Source organism: Oreochromis niloticus, linkage group LG7, assembly GCF_001858045.2.
Source record: "Oreochromis niloticus isolate F11D_XX linkage group LG7, O_niloticus_UMD_NMBU, whole genome shotgun sequence".
Classification (NCBI taxonomy): domain Eukaryota; kingdom Metazoa; phylum Chordata; class Actinopteri; order Cichliformes; family Cichlidae; genus Oreochromis; species Oreochromis niloticus.
The window spans coordinates 17,004,349-17,020,155 of record NC_031972.2 but is presented as its reverse complement, the minus strand read 5'-3'; the positions used below and the strand labels follow the sequence as shown (position 1 = coordinate 17,020,155).

Below are 15,807 nucleotides of genomic sequence, written 5' to 3'. Positions count from 1 at the left end.
TTTCAGCGGAGCTATACTGCGCTGCTGTCTTTGTAGTACATGTAATTGGTTTACGGACATGGTGAAGTGTGTCAGCCAGTTGCTCTATCACATGCATCCGTAGTTTGCTGGTTAACACCGGAAATCTGCTCCTATAATGTAATAGTGAAAGCCCACACGGCTTCCCATCACAGCACAGCCCTCTGTCACATGGCGCACTGTTGGTTTTCACTGTGGATAGAGTTGGTGGGGGGGTGGGAGACGGGATAAAGGAGTCTGCAGGCAGAGGAGGATAACGCGATAGAAGGTTGCAGGATCTTATTTACCGAGTAGATCTTTTTAACCACTTTAAAAAAAAAAAAAAAATTGATATAATCTTTGTGTCATTTTGTTGCGCTTTGAAGTCAAAACTCCGCCATATTCAGTCCACCACGCCCGGAGCGTCAGCTATCACAGTCGCCGTTACAGTCTGCTCAACTTATTGCACAAAGTTAATTTCCCCTTTTACTGGAGAGGAAGAAGGTAACAGCCTCGAGAACAGCTGCTTTACTTCCTTAAATTTGCTAAAGCTTCTGTTTCCAGCTCCGGGAGGGGGGGAGGAGTAGTTGCTGGAGCTTGTAGTAAAGAGTTACCGTGGGCTATAATCACTGTGTGTTGTGACCCGAGGATACACTGAGGAAGGGAAGGGGGGAGTGCTCGCTATATGAACAAACAGTATGTATGTGTGTTTACCTTGGAAGGTGAAGTTGTAACCAGGAATGATTTTGAGCTCCGTGGGGGCATGCTGCCTCAGCCCGGAGGCCAAAGAGGCTCGGAGGATCAACGATGAGATTGAGAGGCAGCTCCGCCGGGACAAGAGGGAATCCCGACGGGAATATAAGCTCCTTTTGCTGGGTAAGAGACGGATCAAACGGTCTCTGTGACACGTCTATGAGAGGTCAGAGGTGGAACAAGTTTTCAGGTCTTCCACTTAAGAAGCAGCATCCCAAAAAACGTTAGGTGGCCTCCTCAAGAGGGTCTTTGCATCTCGCCTGTTATATCAAATTGATTATTAAATTTGATGCATCAAATGTTTTAACGATTCAAAAAAAAAATCTTGCATAAATATAACAGCCTTATATGTTGATTATTTGTATTTACGGTTTTGACATATGAGGCAGCAAGTGCAGCTCTTATATTCATGCAGTGCAGTGGAGAAAAAAAACTGTGTCTCAGAAGACTACTTGAATAAACGCAGCCTACTTAGCATCTGTCTGCTCTTTGAATCGGGCCTCTCAAAACATAGATGTAAACATGATTCAGTGCACTTGAGTGTGTTATGATGCCTTTGTGGCTGAGCGGAAGCAGATTATAAACAGTGGAGTAAGAGGTGTACAGTGCAAGCATGTAAAAAATATATATATTCAAAAAGTAATCTTGAGTTACGGTAAAGAATTGACTTCACCGCGTGTTACAATGTTAGACTTATATATATATATATATTTAGACTTTTCTCACTATTATTTATTTATTTAAAATAATTTACAGGTGCTTTATTGATCCTGAAGGAATGTAGACATTCAAGCCTGTAAAATATACGATATATATAAAAATACAATGTAAACAGAAAAAACCCCAAAGTAAAATAAAAAAGCACGGAGGTGACATGAATAGTTCCTTATACCACACAATTTACATGTTCAAAAGTTTACATGCACGTCATTTACTAGTGAACACTGTTCCTGTCATAGGGCGTGTGCATAGTTTGCTGTGTGAGGTGAGTTACAGTGTAAAGACAATGCAAAATGTGGTTACAGTACGGGCAACCATGCAAAACGTACTCACAGTGAGAGAGTTTTAACTACTTTTAGCTACTACTGTGTCTTAAATGGGGAAAAAAAGGGATTAACTACACAGATTTGTAGGATTGAAATATGTGTACCAAATGAAGTGTATATACTTCATTTGGCCATATGTTGATAAGACATCAACATATGGCCTGACTGTAGTAGTTTTTCATGGACCAAAGTCTATGTACATTAGTGGTTTGTGGTGACATTGATCAGTGGTTGCTGTACGTGTCTCATGAGACGATAACATTCTTGTATTTAAAAAAAAGAACTGGTATTACAACAAAACTCATCACAGTTTAATCTTTATTTGGCATCTTACGTAGAACTTCAAGGAGAGCAGCGAGACAAGAGAAAACAGTTGACTGTTAACAGAGCCAACTGCCTCCAGTTCTTCAGAACTGCCCGTCAACAGACCTGTGCAGTGTATCTGATAACAGCATTTTTCTTCTACACAACAGTAAGCAGTCCTCTGGTATGCATTGCTGGTTCAGACAGGCATAGATGACACAAAGAAGCTCGAATACTCACTCATTAGGTTTTTTTCCTTTTAAGAAATAATATGCGACTAGCCTTGGGTCAGCTACTTTTGTAGCATTTTTGTGGTAAGCCACGAGCATGTTAGACTGTAGCTTCCTGACCCTAGTTTGCATTTATAATCTCTGCATGATTTGGAGACTTTATGAGGTATAAAGATATGACAAATCTACATGTGTTAGTAACGTTATTACTAACAGTTATACCTGGAAGTGTGATGAGTCCTCCCTCATCAACCTCACTTTAGTTGATGGTATACATTTTTTTTCAACTTCCTTTAGAATTGGCCCCATAAAATCCAGTATGGCCTGGGCTCCACTGTGACTTGTGATGACTTCTGGTTTTGGCCTAGCAAACCAACCCAGTGTGTCTCTTTGTGTTTTGGTAATTTTATGCACAAAACATGAAATGAGAAAACACTGCCATCATTTAATCTGTACAGAAAAGAAATACTAGTTGCAGTCCTCATCTGTATACTACAAGGCACTGGGTGCTTCATTAGTTACTCCTTGCTACTACTGGGTTGGACTCCTTTCTACTTTCAGAGCTGCTTTAATTCGTTGTGTCACAGATTCATTGAGGTGCTGGAAAAATTCAACATTTAACAGCAGAGATTTGTTCCGTATTGACGTGTCAGCATCACACAGCTGCTGAAGATTTGTTGGCTGCGCGTCCCAAATGCAAATCCTCCTGTTTCACCATATCCCAAAGGGCCGTGTTGGATTGACATCTGGTGACTGTGAGGTGTCATGTTCAGGAAACCAGAGCTTTGTGACACAGTGTGTTACTGTTCTGGAAGCAGGCATCAGAAGATGGTTACACTGTGGTCATGAAAGGATGGACATGGTCAGCAACAATATGGCTTCATGTTGTGTCCACCTACCATCCGAATGTTGCGGCAGGAATTGAGACTCGTAAATGTGGGAAACATTTTTCGGATTTTCTGTCTAATTTTGGTAAGTTCGTGGAAATGATATCCTCGGTTGCCTGTTCTTAGCTGACCGAAGCAGTTCTGGGTGTGGTCTTTGTGCGCTCTTCTGCGTGCCAAGTGGTTCTTCGACTTGCCTTTGTAACAGCTCGAAGCGGTGTGGCCATTTTTCTCTGGCGTCTGACGTCATCAAAATATTTTCTTCCAGACGACTGCCGCACACTGGATATTTTCTCTTGTTTGGGCCATCCTCTGTAAACCTTTGAGATGGCAGTGTGGGAAAATCCCAGCAGATCAACAGTTTCTGAAATACTTAGCCCGTTTGTCACCAACAACCACGCTACATTCAAAGTCACTTCAATAACCCTTCTTCCCCAGTCGGCTGCTCAGTTTAAACTTAACTATTTTCTCTTGACTATGTTCTAAATGCTGTTCCTGCAACATGATTGGCTGATCAGATGTTTGCATAAATAAGTAGTTGAACAGGTGTACCTAATAAGGTGCCACATTTAATTTGACTATTTGGCAAAGGATGCGTCATCAGTGATTAAGTTGAAGGTCTAAAGCAGTCAAGCATGTGTAATCTGTTTTTAAAAAGCAGCTGAGTCATGTTGAACGTGTCACCAACCTTTTAGCTTCAGTAGAGAGCACTCTGTATTTTTGCCCACAACCAGTTTCAGCCTGAGATTAGAACAGTGCACATCGCTTTAAGTACTCTCTAATAACATTTTAAAAGAAATACTGTTGCTTTCATTTGTGCACGGGGTTGTCTCACTGGGGCCAAAGAGCGCTGTCATTTCTGCATTGTCAGCTACACGGGGAAATGTCGCAACTTCTAATAAATCTACCAGCCACCCATGAGATGACAAAACGTAACATTTGACGCAAGTTATGTCCAAGTTTACATAAGAGGACATCAGGTTAATATATTACATGATCATAACTAAATAAATAAATGAAGCAATAAAATCAATCCTCTGTATACCATCTGTTTAGTGATAACCTGACATAGTTTATTTCTCTGAGCTATAAAACCCCATCCAATGTTGCTAAACAGGACAGTCTGCATTCGTGCTGCTGGTGAGACCTCAGGCATAGTTGCTCCTTAAGCTAAATGCTAACATCAGCATGCTTTGATGCTCACAGCTATAAAGTTTGCAGTCCATTAGGTGATGTAATGATTATTATGCTGACTGCGTTAGCATGCTAACACTAAACTCAGAATACTGGGGAATGAACACCTGATGTTAGGACCTTAAAGAAAAGACTGAAAGTGTTGACATTTTGATCTGGTGTCAAAAAGTCAAGAGCTTATCAGTGTGACGCAAAGTGAGCCAGAAAGGAATTTCAATGTCAACAGACAGATAGAGTGGGGGTTTTACAGTAAAAACCAGCTGATCGCTTACACACCGCACGAATATATATAAAATATGTGATCCTCGACTGTTTCAGTTGAACGTTTTAGAGAAACAATATAATTGTGAAATGGATGGATGTGTCAGCAGGATCAGCAGGAAAATGTAAAACAAGTTCTGACGGACCTGTATTAGTTAAATATTTCTGTCATTATTTTTTTGTGACAAATGTTATTTTATCTATATATATATATTTGTTTTATAGCCTTAAATCGATCAATAAATTATACATTATTATTTTACATTAAGCCAAAGGTCAGTGCATGAATTATAATTACAAGTAATGTACTCATTAAAAACTGAACATTTTTTTTAATTATTTCCTTTCAGAGTTTTTGTGATTTCTAATTTGTTTTTCATTTTAATTCATTTTGACTTTTTGTTTTCAGTCCAGTTTAGTTTCACTTACTTTCTACTGTTTCAAACGGTTTAGTTTCGGTTTAGTTTTTGTTAGTTTCAGTGTTAGATTTAGGCTTTTTAATTATTATTGTATGGAGGGCATATGTCGGAGGCATGATTTAGGAAAACTAAATAAAAACACAGAATATTTTGAAAGCAGTTGACTCACAATCTTGTGGACATCCAGAGTCTCAATAAGCACGTACATCGATGCCTCATCAGCCAAGCTGAAATAGCACAGACACTATACTTTTTACTAAATCTTATTTTATATAGTTTACATTTTTGCACAAGTCTAGTTTTAATTTAACTAAAATGTTTTCTTCAAATCTGCTTTAGTTTTTAGCTTTAGTTAACTATAATCACCTGGATCCTATAATATACTTAAAAGGGGAATTCTGTATAATGAATAGTTATAGTTGAGGCACTTTTAGTTTAGTAGGACTTTAATTAAAAGCATTTTCCTTATATATGTTTAAAGATGTTTTTATTTAAGTAAATAATCTAGATGCTTCTTCTACCACTATAAAAACAAGTTAGACCAGAAATCTCAAACTTTAAGTTTTTTCTACCTGCTGTTGTGGTAAATAACATAATTGTGTCTCTTTGTGCTTAAATTGTAAGAAATAAAAAAAGTAAAATTACAGGAAATGCTCAGGTAGCTTATTGATCGTCCTGTAATTATAAAAAATCTTTTTGTAAAAACAGAAACAACAACAAAAAAAACCAAAACAAAAAATGTCTGTAATAGATTTTTTCTGTAATAAATATTTCATATATATATATATATATATTTTTAAAAATCTGATTTTCCATGTGTTCTTATTGGATCAAGAATCACTTGAGGGGATGAAAATGACCCTTGGATTTACACAGTATCTGGATGTGATAAGGTATAGAGGGGAGGACAGGTGCATTGTATTGATGGTATTTTGATGGGAATAAAGAATAAAACTACATTTATGTCTCCTGTTGGCTAGGAACTGGTGAAAGTGGCAAGAGCACGTTCATTAAACAGATGAGGATCATCCATGGCCGTGGATACTCTGATGAAGACAAGAGAGGCTTCAAACAGCTGGTGTACCAGAACATCTTCACAGCCATGCAGGCCATGATCCAGGCCATGAACACACTGCAGATCCCCTACAAGAATGAGCACAACAAGGTAGGCCTGTGTCCTTTCTTCGCTGCTTTGCTCAGACAAATTGAGAAAGCGGTTTTTATCAGACACAGTCCCACAGAAGCATGCGGAAGGTTTACTGACAGAGCCTGCAGTGTGTATTACTGTGTATTTAGGGTGAAGCACTTCTGGTAATTTGCAACAGTGTTTAGTTTTGCAATCCTGCTGCCAGAGAGTTTTGTCTACTTACGGAGTGAGCTGTCGTTTTGAAGTATACAGAGTGTCACACTGCAAGCATGTAAAAACTGGTAGTCCTGAGCCAAAAACAAGTAAGAGATCAGGAATTCCCCATTATTCATACAGGAATCTGTTCCTGTCTTACAAACACCAGGTGCGTATTAATCACAAAAACTTGCTAGCTCACACACAGAGACTACATTAGGTAAAGCTCCAGGTTAGGATGCAATCCAGGAGAGCCTATGTCAGTGATCATCTGAGTCAGCATGTGCGTTATATTTTTTCTTTCCTGTAGTGTTGGTGGTGTTCTGTAAAAGCTCACAGGATGGCACTGTTTGTATGCAGTGAGTTTGCATAAATCAGCAGTGAAACACAGAGAGACTGCAGGTCAGTGAGGTCAGGACATCAGTCGCTGTGTCTGCAATAAGTGCGTGCATTTATCAAATCAACTACACTGTTCACAAACTATGCCGAACACAAAAAAGTGCATTGGACTCCTGTCTGGAAACCAAATTTATCGCTCATTATTGAATAAACTATTGACTGTCTGTTTGAATAATTTAGCGAGCGGTGATATCAGGCACTCAGTATATCAGTTCACTAAACCTCTTCCCTGAATGGTGAAATGGTAGCTTAGAATCTATAGTAATGCACAGAAGGCCCATCCAAAGATTTGAGTCCTTGTATAACCTCTCTGAAACAAAAAGAAAACAAACCAAAAACAAAACCAAAAGAACAATGGAACGAGTTGGATTAAATGTATATGCTCACATAAAAGCCTGCCTCGGTAACTAGCTTTTTGCTTGCTTTCACCTGAAGGAGAACATCTTAACTTAGTGAAGCTTGCTCCCACTGTTTGGTTCACTAAACGCACAGGTTAGACTTTTATTGTGAAAGCATTTTCTCATATAAAGTCCAAAGTGATAGTGTCAGCTTACTTTTTATGTAAGAGGTTTACACAAAAAGTCACACCTCCTTGTGTTTACTGTGGTCACTAGCACGGTGTAATGGTTGCTTGTGGCTGTTATGGATGACACTGACTTGTCTGCAAACACTTGCTAATTAAACACTGAACTGTAGCGAAACTTGAAAAAGTGAGACACAAACCGCAAAGCCGTTTTCCTTTAAACTAAAGGTTTTACAATACAGTAGAAAGTAGCTTGTTTCAAAAGACACAGCTTTATTTTGTGGGTGCCAATCTGCCAGTGAGCAAAGCAACCACAGGAATGATTTCTCTGTAACCTGTTTCAGCCAATGAAAAACAAGCAACCAGTGCCAACCAATGGAGTAATTCTTACTGATCGGCGGTCAGCATGGCGTCACTGACTGTTCTTTAGGTTTATGTGGAGCTTAAGCAGTTTCACAGTAAATGCCAGTGACCTCCATCGACTACTTGTAACCAGTCTAGGAATACTCATTTTTTGCTGGCAATCAGTAAGGTGGACACAAGGCAGTTGCCAACTTCTCTCTAGAGTCATATGACTGCCTTAATGATACTTTCATAACTGCAGTTAGCTAGCTCTATACTGGAATATACTGTAAGAAGAATACTCAGTGGTATTTCTATGGTGTTTTTGAGTCTTAAATAAGAAACTGAGTAACTCTATAAAAAATGAAGTAGACACTGGAAGTGATTATTTGAGGCATAAAACAGTGGCAGCTGTTGAGTGATGGAGGCGAGTAAGTTACATTGTATTAGTGGTGTGGAATTAAAAGCAGGAACAATCTTTTAGTAAAATACTAAGATTTTTTGATAGCTGTCAGTTGGTCAGTGACTGCAGGGGGAAGAAAATGTAAAAAAAAAAGACAAACAGGACCATCAAAGAGAAGAATGAGAGTGTATTTTGAAGCAGGAGCATTTTAATTAGCATGAAAAAACAAAAAGTCAAACAAACTGGAAAATCCCTTCCAAAAACTTCTGCGTTATGAAAAATATATGACTCAACAAACAGATATCTGTTCTTGAGTGTTACCTTGAAGTGTAATCAGCCGGTTCGATTCATATATTTCATAACACTGGAATTTCATTAATGATGGGTTTTGATTCTCATGTTTACCAGTGTAGGAAAAAAACGACAGATCATCAAACACAGCTGCCCGTAAGCAAAAATGTCTGAAAGAGCGCCTTGTATAGTAAGGCTTCGAGGCAGAGATGCAGTCACTGAGGGTAAACTAAACAGGATATACAAGTTCACCCATCAGTTATCATTAGGACTCCAGGTTGAGGATAAGTGTCTTATAGTTAAATGGGTGCATGTGAATTCCCAGTGGAGGGATGGAGTGTATGCATTGTGGGAAATGTTTATGTGTAATCTGAAACAAATTAGGACGGTAAGAGCAATTAGAGATTAAGAATTCTGAGAAGACATGAGTCATTCAGTTTCAAACCCAGGAATCAGCATGATATAAAAGCATTCGACAAAAGTGCTAAGTTTGAATGATGACATGACTTTAGTTTTAGTAACATAGCTGGTAGTCCCACACTATCTTTTGCACCATTTAGCTTGTTGTATAATTAACTTAACTGTGTATTTATCCAGTTATAAATGAAATGGAAGCTACAACTAATTTAGCTTTAGCATCATTGTAGGTGGGCCATGTGATCTTGAAGCCAGCTCTCATTAGCCGATTGCTGAACTGCTGCCCTTCTGTGCTTCCTGTTGGAAAAATCTGATATGGGGGCATGCAAATTCAGCTGCTTTAGCCTTCCCGTGGCTAGTACTGCCTCTGCAAGCTGCTTTGCAACCCAGCTCCTTTCACGTTGTGTCTGATTTCTTCAGTGTCGTTTTCACTTATGGCTGCCGTATAACATACTCGTACCGCTGCTCTCCCACAACAATGCCATGCAAACCAATGCACGAAATTCCCGCAGATGGGGTTAACACGCTTGACTGCTAGGTTGAGAATCACGATTTATAAACAACAGCTGTTGATAACATACTCAGGAAAAACCACTACACAGATACCTTTAAATCAGATTTATTGTTTTATGTTTGGAAGCTCAGAGATAGGACTTATTGGTTTTTAAAGACCCCCTGTGACAGTAGTTTAAACAGGGCCTAATTTCATCATGTCTGTTGCAGACTATCAAAAAGTTCTCTTTTACAGTGGGGGAAATAATTATTTGACTGCCTGCTGAATTTGAAAGTTTGCTCACATCACCAGGCATGTACACACCTCAGGGGGGAGTTTGGCCCACTCCTCTTTGCCGAAACTCTCTAAACCCTTTAGGTTTCTTATTTTTATTCTTGGCTCTTTGATTTTGCCCAAAGTCGTAAAATGGAGGGAACTGATTCTCTGGAAAGTTGTGCTTTATACACATAACGAGTTCAAAAAGGACGATCCGCAATCGATTGATTGACCGTACGTGGCACACATTCCTGCTGCGTTGTAGGGGATCAAATACTTATTTCACTCAATGACAAGAAAATCAACGTATAGCTTTTATGTAATATGGTTTGGTTGATATTCTGCCTCTATTAAAATTAAATTACCATAAAAATATAAACCGTTCGTTTCTTTCGAACAATGATTTCCCCTACTGTATCGAAATGATGTGCTTATATGTTGAACAGTTAGTTTCAGTAAATGATTGGTAGCATGAATCAGAATCTTAATTCCATCTTGTTTGGTATTTGAAAAAAACACATAGCTGTTATCTTGGTAAACCGGATGACATCACTCCTTCCTTCCAGCACTCGGACTGATTCGTCACCTATAATGCTGCGGTGACAGTTGCGCAAGAGATGCTTCCTATAAATAACACGATATTAAAATAATTATTCTTTCTGAAGTTGTTGTTAATTTCAATGTGTTATTGTGATGCTCAGGCCAACGCCACAACTGTCAATAAGGTTGATGTGGAAAAGGTGGTAACATTAACCAACCCATACATTGATGCCTTGAAGAGCTTGTGGAGCGACCCGGGAATTCAGGAATGTTACAATCGGAAGCGGGAATACCAGCTCTCAGACTCAGCCAAATAGTGAGTGTACACAGAAGAATAACTCCTCAGACACTGTCTAATAATTTCCTGTGTTTCATCTGCCAGCCGTCTTTTTAATGCACCAAGGACACAGAGGCTTAGTAGTTTTTCCATTTAAGGTTGTTAAAAAAGAAACACATTTAAATTCTAAATAATTCATTACAGCTACGTGGCTGAAACAGATACAGCCATGACTTAAATAATTCAAAATAAATGTCTTCCTTCTCTCCCTCTCTGTTCTGCTTCTTCATCAGTCTTTCTGTCAGCAGCTTTCATTTTCATTTCTTAACGCTGCATTATCCTCCTCCTGTGCTATTAGCTATCTGGATGACTTGGATCGAATCTCCGATACTGGGTATCTGCCAACTCAGCAAGATGTGCTGAGGGTGAGGGTGCCCACAACCGGTATCATAGAGTACCCTTTTGACCTGGAGGGCGTGGTATTCAGGTGAGTGTTTTTTTTCCTTTCTTCTGTTGGTGTCACCCACAAATACTATTAAAATAATGCAACATTCCTTACAAGCAGGTAACATAATTCGAGGTATTATAGGGATTGATACATATATATCTTATATATATATAAAGATCCAGTAACCTGTTTTAAAATCTTCTACCCTTCTACCTCCCTAGTACAATGTCTATTGTGTGTATACATCATTATGGTGCATTCACTGCTAGCGAATGGCCATCCTGCTTTTTTTTTCTTTTTAATTGTAACCTCATTGGTAACCAGATACCTGCAAAAACAATGACACTGTCCCTGATGATACCTAGTGTTATCAGGTAACATGTTAAAGCAGGATGTTTCTCCTCACATTAGTAACACTTTCACCCCTTGGACTCCAGTTATCATTGCGTCCCTAAATATAATTTGTTCATCAAGTCTGCCATCCTGGGCGGCTACGCAAGAGCAGACAGATCACACAGAGCAGTTCTGCATGAAGAGTGCCCCCAGTGTCCTTATTTCATAGTAAAAGTCTGTTAAATTGATTTCATAGTTATATAGCAAACAAGTAAGTGAATTTCCCTAAAAGAAAATGTTTGTTAATTAGAAAAATAAATATAATTTTAATGCTGAAAATAGTGACGTTTAACTGTGTCGATAATTAGTCAAACTTTGTGAGAAGCCCAGTCCAACTTCATGTTAGGTAACTGGACACTGAGATGTTAATTTTCAGGAAGCCCATTAAAATGTAACGCACATTAGAGTTCACACTAGAATTAGAAAGAAACGTCCTGTTTGAACTGACCAGTCTTAGGCTACGTTCACACTGCAGGTCTTAATGCTCAATTCCGATTTTTTGATCAAATCCGATTTTTTTGTCTGCTTGTTCGCACTACAAGTAAAATGCGACAGCAAACGCGCTCTAGTGTGAACGCTCAAAGCGGCCCGCATGCGCAAAAGAAGACGTCACACACAACTCGCTCTGTTTAGACCCAGAGCAAACAGTATTGTTTGACTGATGGCCCTTAATATAAAGACTTCGGACTTTACGTTTCCCAATTTTTTCTTTAAGTTATTTTGTTATTTACATAATAATGTAAATAACCTAATAATGATCCTTATTGCTGTTTTAGAGAGGAGCGGTGCTTCAAAGGATAGTTGCAGATTTCTGTCAGAATCTGCAGATTATACAGTACAATTAAAATGTTCACGTTGTCTTCCCAACAGTTTCACTAACATCTACACTGGATGGCCAGGAAGCGTTTGCGATGTCTTCTCGAGTGCTGATAATTGGCGTCTGTCTTGTGTCAGTGACGTAAAAGACGGATTTAATGCGACCTGGCCGTTCAAACAGCAGTCGCTTTCTAAAACATCGGATATGTATCGGATTCAGTACCACATACGAAAGTGACCCAGATCGGATTTGTGCCGTTCACACTGTCATACCATGATCGGATATGGGTCGCATAGGGTCAAAAAAATTGGATTTGATGCGCTTTCGTCTGCAGTGTGAACGTAGCCTTTGACTATGTCACTGTGACAGCTGGCCACTGATTATATTAGCTGTTGTTTGATTGGTTCCCTCCAAACTCTGCTTTTACCACATTAATATAACAGTTTATGTACTTTACATTGCTGTCTGCGGTCCTGTTGTCATTTTTAAGAAACATCATTCATGTTACGTTAATATTTTTCACCGGTTCAAACCTGCGACTGTAGGATGGTGGATGTGGGTGGCCAGCGTTCAGAGAGGAGGAAATGGATCCACTGTTTTGAAAATGTCACTTCCATCATGTTCCTGGTGGCACTTAGCGAGTATGATCAGGTCCTCGCTGAGTCTTCCAATGAGGTAAAAATCAGACTTAAAAATAATAATCTAATGTGTATATATATATATATACATATGAGTGTTTCTTACATGGGAAAAGAAAGGATCTTACTTTGGGATAAAAAAAATCAACTCACTGGGTAGGACACAAAGGGACTTTGTTTCCTTTGTTTAAGGCCAAACCTGTTAGGTGGAAATGATGACCTAGATTTCTGCAGAGTCCAGCTCCTCTCTCTCTCTCTCTCTCTCTCTCACTCTCTCTCTTTGTCTGTCTGTTTCTCTCTCTCTCACTTTCTGGCCACATTGATAAACCTCATCTCAGCCCTTTTTTGTGGCAGTGCTCATAGTTCAACTGCAGGGGGAGCTCTAAAGTCACTTTAGTCCAACAAAGGGCACCTTTTAGTGAGGCCTGTTCACTTGATGAGATTACAGCCAATTGAATTTGCTCACACAGACAATCACTGGTGAAGTACTGCTGTTCTTCAGCAGTGATTCACGTCTGTTGTGCTTGCTCCCGTTCATTCTTTCTTTCTTTATATTTCACAGAACCGAATGGAAGAAAGCATGGCCTTGTTCAAGACAATCATAAGCTACAAGTGGTTCGAAGAATCCTCGATCATCTTGTTCCTCAACAAGATAGATTTACTCGAGGAAAAAATCATGTATTCACATTTGGTTGACTACTTCCCGGAGTACGACGGTAAGGGGAACTAGCGCACTCACTGCAAAGAACATTTGAATAGAACATGATAATATGAGCATCTTGGTCCATTCATTTATGCTGATTCACCGTGTCTGTCAAATAGCACAGTCTTTCTCTTACAATCACCAACAACACACTCACTCCTTTTTACAGTGCATGCAAATGCATGATTCTAACTTACAATTTTTCACTTTTACACAACTACTAAAATATTCCTGTGCTGTTTCCTTCTTCTAGGTCCTCCACAGGACGTCAACGCAGGAAAAGCATTCATATTAGACATGTTTGTCAGTCTTAACCCAGATGAGAAAAAAATCATCTACTCCCATTTCACGTGCGCCACAGACACAGACAACGTCCGGTTTGTCTTCTGCGCGGTGAAGGACCACATCTTGCAGGGCCACCTGGATGCCTACAACTTGGTCTAAAAGTGTGACGGTCTTTTTCTTCTTCTTCTTCTTTTTGCTGTAATTCAATCGGCTCTGTACAGCTGGCAGTCGGGAGAGCTCCTCTGTGGTTCTGTTTGCTTCACGCTGCTGTTGAACTCTTAAATCCCAAAACAGGAAACGGAGAAGTAACGCGGCTTGTCGTCAAATGGCTCCACTACTTATGTATTTCAAATTTTCTAGTTACACTCTTATTATGAAGTGTGACGTGACAATTAAAGCTCTGCCTTAGCAAGGAGTCTATTATAGTATGCACTGAATTTTATGGAGTGCTTTGTGTAGCAGTGTAAAATATTTCAGCGGCCTCAAGAGCCTCAGAGGACTTGTAATGTACTGGGTCTCTGCTTCAGGGAATCTGTGGAAGTGAATGCAGACTAACTGCAATGCAGCACCTCACATCACTAATCCAAGGTTGTCATGGTTTGTTTTTCAAGCTAAAAAGTGTTCGAAGCATCTGAATGCCGAGGTTGTGTCTTGACTTAAAGGGAAGGAGTCGTAATCAACACTAATGACACACTGACCTTATTACGACTGTTACTTGCACATTGTATATTTTGTAGCAGTGGTTGTGTCTTACTTGCTCCAGTTTTCAAATTTCAATTCACTCAATGCGCCTCACATTTGTACGGTGTCCCAGAGAGGTCAAACGCAACTTCAGAAGTGCGCTGCGACTTAAAAACACCAACAAACAGATAATTTCTCCAAATGCATACAAAACACATTGGAAATGAAAAAACAAAGCAAAACACAGAAGCCGAATAAAACACAGTGGAAGTTAAATCAAAGCAAAAAAAACAAGTGTTTTTGGGGGAGACATTAATTCGACGGACCAGCTGCGAAACACTGCACTGAGACACTCTTAAAAGGAGCATACGACTCATCCATGTTGTGAGGGAGAAAAACATGCAATGTTTTCATATGATTCGTGTAATACTGCAGATAGATGTTTGCTGTTAGCCATTTAGCACTAGATCGTTGCCACTTCTTCAGGTGTTTGGTCACATACCTCACCAATAACACTCTGTTTTGGTTTTTTTTTTTAGTGTTTGTGTTTTTCTACTACCATTGTGTTTTATTTCAGTTCTGTTGTGCTTTGTGTGCTTCTTCAACATTGGTTTGCTGGTATTGCTGGTATTTCTTTTGGTTGCAGTTCCTTTGACCTCTCAGGGCCACCGTACAATTGTCTCCATTGACCATATTAAGCCACTTTTTTTGAGCACGGCATACTTTTTGTTTTATAATTCTAAACATTTCAAAGGGATATTCACATTTATTTCTTGTGTCAGTTGTACGCTTGAATAGCGCGTTTCTTCAGTTCAAAGACTGTTTCATTGGATTTTTAAGTATATTTCTTGCTTTTGCTCAAAAGGCTTTACAACTTCCCCTTTTATTTATCTAAAGGCATAGTGTACATATTGCATGGTTGGGTAATCTCCCACTGTGGTTATTTTTCTGTCTTTTTACTCACATCACGGTCAGTGTTGAAACTGCTAAAGGGTAAACTTTTAAATGTTAAATCATCTCTGACGCTTTAGAGATGGTCTATTCGCAGGCATGAAGAAAAAGCTCATGAGAGTGTATCCATAGCACTATTGTTCACAGAACCCTCTTCACAGGCTAATGTGTACCATTTTATTTATTGGTATATTTCACTATGACTGTAATATGTGAATGCAATCTTTTTAAATGCGATTGGATAAATAATCAATCTGTTCATTTCAGGTTTTCAGTGTTTGTCTGTGTTTGCAAATCAGCTCCGGCACACTGATGGTTTGCCATTCAAGTGTTTGTCTTCTTGGCTGCTTGAAGAGCTCATCTGGAGCAGTCTAAGTCCTAAAATCCTCCTCTGTGATACATCCATCTGGCTGGAAGCTACAGTATTAGGTCCATATTTTTAGTCTTGTATGCAGGGATATAGAGTGTGGCAAAGAACCATTATTTTTGGAGGACACTGAA

The 15,807-nt window shown here is 39.2% G+C and overlaps 1 protein-coding gene across 1 annotated transcript; it reads left to right on the top strand.

The window, feature by feature from the left end:
- The first annotated feature begins 148 nt into the window (after positions 1-148).
- LOC100706405 (guanine nucleotide-binding protein G(q) subunit alpha) lies at positions 149-15,572 on the top strand. The gene is made up of 8 exons (XM_005456225.4): positions 149-501; positions 720-873; positions 6,068-6,252; positions 10,275-10,429; positions 10,749-10,877; positions 12,594-12,723; positions 13,249-13,402; positions 13,643-15,572. The coding sequence occupies exons 2-8, from the start codon at positions 738-740 to the stop codon at positions 13,831-13,833; spliced, it is 1,080 nt and encodes a 359-aa protein (XP_005456282.1). The 5' UTR covers positions 149-501; positions 720-737; the 3' UTR covers positions 13,834-15,572.
- The last annotated feature ends 235 nt before the right edge of the window (positions 15,573-15,807 follow it).

Excerpts from the sequence above, each read along its gene's own strand:
- LOC100706405 (XM_005456225.4), top strand. The coding sequence starts at position 738 with ATGATTTTGAGCTCCGTGGGGGCATGCTGCCTCAGCCCGGAGGCCAAA. Across the intron at positions 6,253-10,274 it reads ACAAGAATGAGCACAACAAG|GCCAACGCCACAACTGTCAA; the intron begins GTAGGCCTGTGT and ends TGTGATGCTCAG. Across the intron at positions 10,878-12,593 it reads CTGGAGGGCGTGGTATTCAG|GATGGTGGATGTGGGTGGCC; the intron begins GTGAGTGTTTTT and ends CTGCGACTGTAG.